Raw genomic sequence first — 6,974 nt, 5'->3', positions numbered from 1 at the left:
ATAGATAGATAGATAGATAGATAGATGAATGGATGGATGGATGGATGTATAGATGGATGGATGGATGGATGTATAGATGGATGGATGGATGGATGAATAATAATATAAAGTAATATAAAAACGTTAAATGTGGTGTCCACAAACTTCTGGCCATATATGGAAAATCTATCAGCCCATAATTTACTCATAAATCTCAGGGGTGTTAATACATTTCATCAGGTATACTGGGTGTACTGGGAGTACTGGGAACTTCTTACTTGTTCTCGGTGCTCATGGGCGTGTCCTGAAGTATGAATGGGCGTGTCCCTGGATTAGATGTGGGCGTGTCCTGTGCGCGCCTGAAGCTCGAGGTCGGTGTGGGAACAGCAGATCAGAGCGATTGTGCAGGAAAACACTGAGGCGCGCGCTCGCACCCGCTGTGTGGGAACATCGCTCGCGCTCCATCGTCCTGCTCGTGTCTCCGCTCCCAGCGCGCGCGCTACCATGAAGCGACCCTGCGAGGACAGCAGCTCCGACAGCGACCTGGACGAGACCATCGACCCGGGCAGCGAGAGTCACTACCCCGGGTAAGAACGCACTGTTTAAAGTCTGTTTAACTGTACAGGCTAGTGCAAAAGAGTTTGGACACCCGCCGTCTGCATGTTTGTATGCAAATTGTTTATTTGCTGCATCTAACATATAGATAGATAGATAGATGGATGGATGGATGGATGGATGGATGGATGGATGGATGGATGGATAGATAGATAGATAGATAGATAGATAGATAGATAGATAGATAGATAGATAGATAGATAGATAGATAGATAGATAGAAGTGTAAATAGTAGCATTGTGCAGAAAAACTGAGAATATAACTTATATATCTATTGCTATAGTAATTATAACTATAACTATTTACATATATGGTATTAGGTCTCTATGCATAGTAATATATACATAATAATTATAAGAGTAATAATAATAATAACAATAAACATAAGAATTGGAATAGCTAGGAATGTATAATAATAATAATAATAATAATAATAATAATGGGAATAGCTAGGTATGTATAATAATAATAATAATAATAATATAATAATAATAATAATAATAATAATAATGGGAATAGCTAGGTATGTATAATAATAATAATAATAATAATATAATAATAATAATAATAATAATAATAATAATGGGAATAGCTAGGTATGTATAATAATAATAATAATAATAATAATAATAATAATAGTAATAATAATAACTATAAATATAAGAATGGGAATAGCTAGGTACAAATAATAATAATAATAACAATAATGGGAATAGCTAGATATGTATAATAATAATAATAACAATAATAATGGTGATAATAATAATAAGCATAAGAATGGGAATAGCTATGTATTATAATAATAATAATAATAATAATAATAATATAGATATTGTTAAATGCGCAAATGTGCAAATCATATGGTCCATGTTTTATTAAGTTTTTGTTTGTCCTACATGTTTATTGCTGCAAATAAATATAGATTTAAGTTCATTTATGTCACTTGGACAATCAACACAACGTGAAATTTGACCAGGGTGCACAAACTTTTGCACACGACCGCATAACAGTGTTGTGCTGTTTTGTCAAACTTTTACTGTTATTTATTCTCGTCTCTTGTTGCTCTGGCAGGATGTTGTAGTTTTCAGTTACTTTACCTTAATGCCTCTTCCTGGTCAATGTCACAGTGGATCCAATGCCAACTGGAAACAGTGGGCGCACATAGAAATACACCCCGGTCAGGGTGCTAATCTTTCTCAGGGCATTGTTTACTCTTTCACTCACACCTGAGGATAATTTAGAGCAGCCAGTCCTCTTTTTACCTAAAGGGAAACCATGCATGCGTGAAGAATATGCCAAACTCCACACAGAGAGTGTCCGCAGGCAAGGAATCAATCTCATCCCGCAGATTCTCCAGGGTTCATTTGCAAGGCTTTATTCCTTTTTTGTGGATAGTTGTTTAAGAAGGGGCGACACTGAGCTGCTGGAGCGAGTGCCATACAGCCACATGGGTTCGGTCACTGTCTGTGAAGAGTTTTGCTTATTCTCCTCATCTCCTTTGGGTATGTCTATGGGAATTTGTGTCCATTCAGTCAAAAGAGCATTCGTATGGCTGGACACTGATGTTGGTCAAGGAAGCCTCAGTTGATGTCCTGGTTAATTCCCAAGCTGTTTAGTGGGACTGAGGTCAGGGCTTGTGCAGCTTTTTTCATTTCTTTATAGAGCTTGTTTTGTGCAGAGAGACACAGTCACGCTGAAACAGGAGACGGGCCTTCCCTAAACTATTGCTTCAAAGTTGGAAGCATATAATTTTCTTTAAATAATTGATTTATTTCACCTGTTAGCTACTGTTGTGCCTGAAACACATGAATTCAAAAATTAGAATTAGAATTAGAATACTTTTTACATATCGAAATATCCAAATGTTCTGTTTAATGAACTCAGTGAGAGAAAACAATATTCAACCACTGTTGTTTTTGCTATTTATTATACAGTACTTTATTTTTAAATCCTTTCAAATGTGTTTCAAATTTGTTCTTTTTATAACAGAAGAGTTTTGTTTTAGGTGTAGAAATAGAGACGACTGAGGTTCAGTTCATTGCTTATTATGCAGAGTATCAGTTAAATAAACGCCCTCCACAGTGTTTACTTCTTTTAATACCAGCATCTTTATTAAAATGACTTTATTTGGTAATCGTTAATGTTCAATTACTGGCCGTATGAGTTAATTTGACATTGAAAAAGTTAAAGCAACACTAAAGATAAAGGAGTGGTTTTAATCCTCCAGGTTTAATTTAAGTGTCCACCTGCACTGTGATATAAAGGGCTCAGTTTGCTATAACAGTGTTAGAGCTGTGGACTACCAAGTGGAAAGTTGTGGGTTTAAATCCTGGCTGTGCCGTTCAGCCACTGTTGGGCACTTGAGCATGACCTTTAACCCTCTCTGCTCCAGGGGCTTCGTACAATGACTGACCCTGCACTCTGACCACAGCTTTCAAAGAAGCTGAGATATGTGAATAAAGAATTTTATTGTGGTTTATACGCATATCTGTAAATATGACAAATAAACTTGTTTCATCTGCCTTAGATTATTCTTCAATTATTGTTTATTCATCATCGTAACAAAAATACCTTAAGTATCCAACATTATATAATCTCTAAGTCAATGTTGTAAAAGTTAATTAGACACTGTAAGTGTTAGCTTAATTTAACACTGTATGTGATGGTGCATTTATTATTAGCACAAACAGAGACAAACCAGCTTCTCGAGAAAACGATGTTTAGACAAAATGTTTTGGACAAAATGAAAATCTACCGTGTTCATTTAGTTACGCTAAACTTATATATACGCTGTTAAGAGTTATAAAACACTGTTGAACTAAACACTATATGCAGTAGGAGTGATAATGCAAAAATATAGATTTTTTATACCCGATTGCAATTTCATACCACAATTTTTCATGATGTTACCATAATATTTTCTTTTGCTAACATTTTACCAACAAAGCAGTGCTGCAATATTTTGAAGAACTAAACCATTCACAGATTTTTCTTTATCCAACATAAATAAAAAAAATAGCTAATTTGCTAAATTCTTTTAACCAGTGAATCGAAAACCAACAAGTGTACAGCGTTTCTTTAAAATATTAAATGCCTCATCAAATTAACATGTGTTTATGCATTACTTAATGAACTAAATAGTCTTGAATAGTTCCTTACAAACCCAGTTAATTATGCTAATTATAATTAAGAATAATGAATACTATTAATAACTCTAATAATAATGAATAATAATGTTATAATGAATACTACTAATAATAATTAATACTATTGCAGTCAGTACTAAAGCTTTTCCTGACAATATTACTGTGGTTGTTATAAGATTATAAGCAAAGTCTAAATCATTTTATGCAGTCAGACTCTGTACTGACACTAAACCGTTTCCTTTTGTAGTTTTAATGCGTAATGATTCAGTTATTTATGATTTCAATAATTAAAGTACACTAAGTTTTTCTGCTCGTATTAGAAGCACAGTTTAGTTTCTCTGAAGAAAGAAACCGGCTGGTCTGAGCACCCGTGTGTGTACCAGTCCGAGTTTACATTCAGTCTGGAGGAGGTTTTCATTAAGGATGTTTGTGTATGTGTCTGCATTCATCTACACAGGACCATTGGGTTCTTTTCTTACCTCTACAAGATGCCTATATTAAGGAGGTTCAGAGTTGTGAAATGCTTCTTTCCCTACAATATTATTTAGGCCAGTTTGGTCTGAGGAACGCTCACAGTGCTCACAACCTTAGATACTGTTGTGATTTTCATTCCCTGATCTGTGCCGTGCCATAATTTGATTGAGGAGATTTACAGACAGTTTCTGGGTCTGACTGTTCTGTCATTACAGTTGATTAAGGCTAGATTCATGCAAAACGTATCAGCATGCAGTTCTATCCTTTCAAAATCAAATGTATAACACAAAGTATGCAAAAAGTAAAGGGGTTTGAATATTATTATTTGAATCAACTGTATATAATCAGCCTAAATCCGTCCTGTAGGTGGTAATTAAAACTAAACGAGATATTCAGACACCTGAGGATTTTGGTTTGTTCTGTTGTAATTTATAATCAGAAGTAATAAATATTATTCCCATTGCTTGTTTGCAGGCAGAGCAGCAGTTCGTTCTTGCGCTGTGCGTCTCCCACCACCACGTCTCAGACCATGGCTCGAAAGAAACGACGAGGGGTGAGCAGCTAAACATCCACACCAGTACAGTGGAAATAAAAAAAATAGATGCTGTTTATAGCTCTGAATTGTTCCTGCAGATTATCGAGAAGAGGCGGAGAGACCGAATAAACAACAGTTTATCAGAGCTGCGGCGCCTGGTACCAACGGCTTTTGAGAAACAAGTAAGTTAGCATTATTAGCATGAAATTTTGTATATAAACAAATATAAAATGTGTTTATACATATATTACGTATTTATATATAAATATAATGTAATAATATATATTTTTTGTTTTTTTAGGGATCTGCCAAACTGGAGAAAGCTGAAATTCTGCAGATGACAGTAGATCATTTAAAAATGCTACAGGCTACAGGAGGGAAAGGTACGACTTCACTCTCTCTATCTGTGTGTGTGTGTGTGTGTGTGTGTATACTCTATGTATGTGAGAGTGTGATTTTTTTTATGTATAGAGGAATGTATGTGTATAATTGTGTGTGTGTGTGTGTGTGTATAATAGTGTGTGTGTGTATATGAGAATGTTTGTGTATAATAGTGTGTGTGTGTGTGTGTGTGTTTGTATGTATAAGGAAATGTATGTGTATGATTGTGTGTGTGTGTATAAGGGAATGTACAGTGTATCACAAAAGTGAGTACACCCCTCACATTTCTGCAGATATTTAAGTATATCTTTTCATGGGACAACACTGACAAAATGACACTTTGACACAATGAAAAGTAGTCTGTGTGCAGCTTATATAACAGTGTAAATTTATTCTTCCCTCAAAATAACTCAATATACAGCCATTAATGTCTAAACCACCGGCAACAAAAGTGAGTACACCCCTTAGTGAAAGTTCTTGAAGTGTCAATATTTTGTGTGGCCACCACTATTTCCCAGAACTTCCTTAACTCTCCTGGGCATGGAGTTTACCAGAGCTTCACAGGTTGCCACTGGAATGCTTTTCCACTCCTCCATGACGACATCACGGAGCTGGCAGATATTCGAGACTTTGCGCTCCTCCACCTTCCGCTTGAGGATGCCCCAAAGATGTTCTATTGGGTTTAGGTCTGGAGACATGCTTGGCCAGTCCATCACCTTTACCCTCAGCCTCTTCAATAAAGCAGTGGTCGTCTTAGAGGTGTGTTTGGGGTCATTATCATGCTGTAACACTGCCCTGCGACTCAGTTTCCGGAGGGAGGGGATCATGCTCTGCTTCAGTATTTCACAGTACATATTGGAGTTCATGTGTCCCTCAATGAAATGTAACTCCCCAACACCTGCTGCACTCATGCAGCCCCAGACCATGGCATTCCCACCACCATGCTTGACTGTAGGCATGACACACTTATCTTTGTACTCCTCACCTGATTGCCGCCACACATGCTTGAGACCATCTGAACCAAACAAATTAATCTTGGTCTCATCAGACCATAGGACATGGTTCCAGTAATCCATGTCCTTTGTTGACATGTCTTCAGCAAACTGTTTGCGGGCTTTCTTGTGTAGAGACTTCAGAAGAGGCTTCCTTCTGGGGTGACAGCCATGCAGACCAATTTGATGTAGTGTGTGGCGTATGGTCTGAGCACTGACAGGCTGACCCCCCACCTTTTCAATCTCTGCAGCAATGCTGACAGCACTCCTGCGCCTATCTTTCAAAGACAGCAGTTGGATGTGACGCTGAGCACGTGCACTCAGCTTCTTTGGACGACCAACGCGAGGTCTGTTCTGAGTGGACTCTGCTCTTTTAAAACGCTGGATGATCTTGGCCACTGTGCTGCAGCTCAGTTTCAGGGTGTTGGCAATCTTCTTGTAGCCATGGCCATCTTCATGTAGCGCAACAATTCGTCTTTTAAGATCCTCAGAGAGTTCTTTGCCATGAGGTGCCATGTTGGACCAGTATGAGAGAGTGTGAGAGCTGTACTACTAAATTGAACACACCTGCTCCCTATGCACACCTGAGACCTAGTAACACTAACAAATTACATGACATTTTGGAGGGAAAATGACAAGCAGTGCTCAATTTGGACATTTAGGGGTGTAGTCTCTTAGGGGTGTACTCACTTTTGTTGCTGGTGGTTTAGACATTAATGGCTGTATATTGAGTTATTTTGAGGGAAGAATAAATTTACACTGTTATATAAGCTGCACACAGACTACTTTTCATTGTGTCAAAGTGTCATTTTGTCAGTGTTGTCCCATGAAAAGATATACTTAAATATCTGC

At 37.3% G+C, this 6,974-nt stretch overlaps 1 protein-coding gene across 1 annotated transcript in view; it reads left to right on the top strand.

The window, feature by feature from the left end:
- The first annotated feature begins 483 nt into the window (after positions 1 to 483).
- The window catches only part of hey2 (hes-related family bHLH transcription factor with YRPW motif 2), a 12,385-nt gene continuing 5,894 nt past the window's right edge, over positions 484 to 6,974 (top strand). Inside the window, exons 1-4 of the mRNA XM_063001026.1 lie at positions 484 to 566; positions 4,689 to 4,767; positions 4,848 to 4,931; positions 5,051 to 5,132. Coding sequence (XP_062857096.1) covers positions 484 to 566; positions 4,689 to 4,767; positions 4,848 to 4,931; positions 5,051 to 5,132 — 328 coding nt within the window. The remainder of the gene's footprint in view (positions 567 to 4,688; positions 4,768 to 4,847; positions 4,932 to 5,050; positions 5,133 to 6,974) is intronic.

This window comes from Trichomycterus rosablanca, chromosome 9 (assembly GCF_030014385.1).
Source record: "Trichomycterus rosablanca isolate fTriRos1 chromosome 9, fTriRos1.hap1, whole genome shotgun sequence".
Taxonomy (NCBI): Eukaryota; Metazoa; Chordata; class Actinopteri; order Siluriformes; family Trichomycteridae; genus Trichomycterus; species Trichomycterus rosablanca.
The sequence above is the reverse complement of the archived record's forward strand: the minus strand, read 5'-3'. Positions and strand labels throughout refer to the sequence as shown.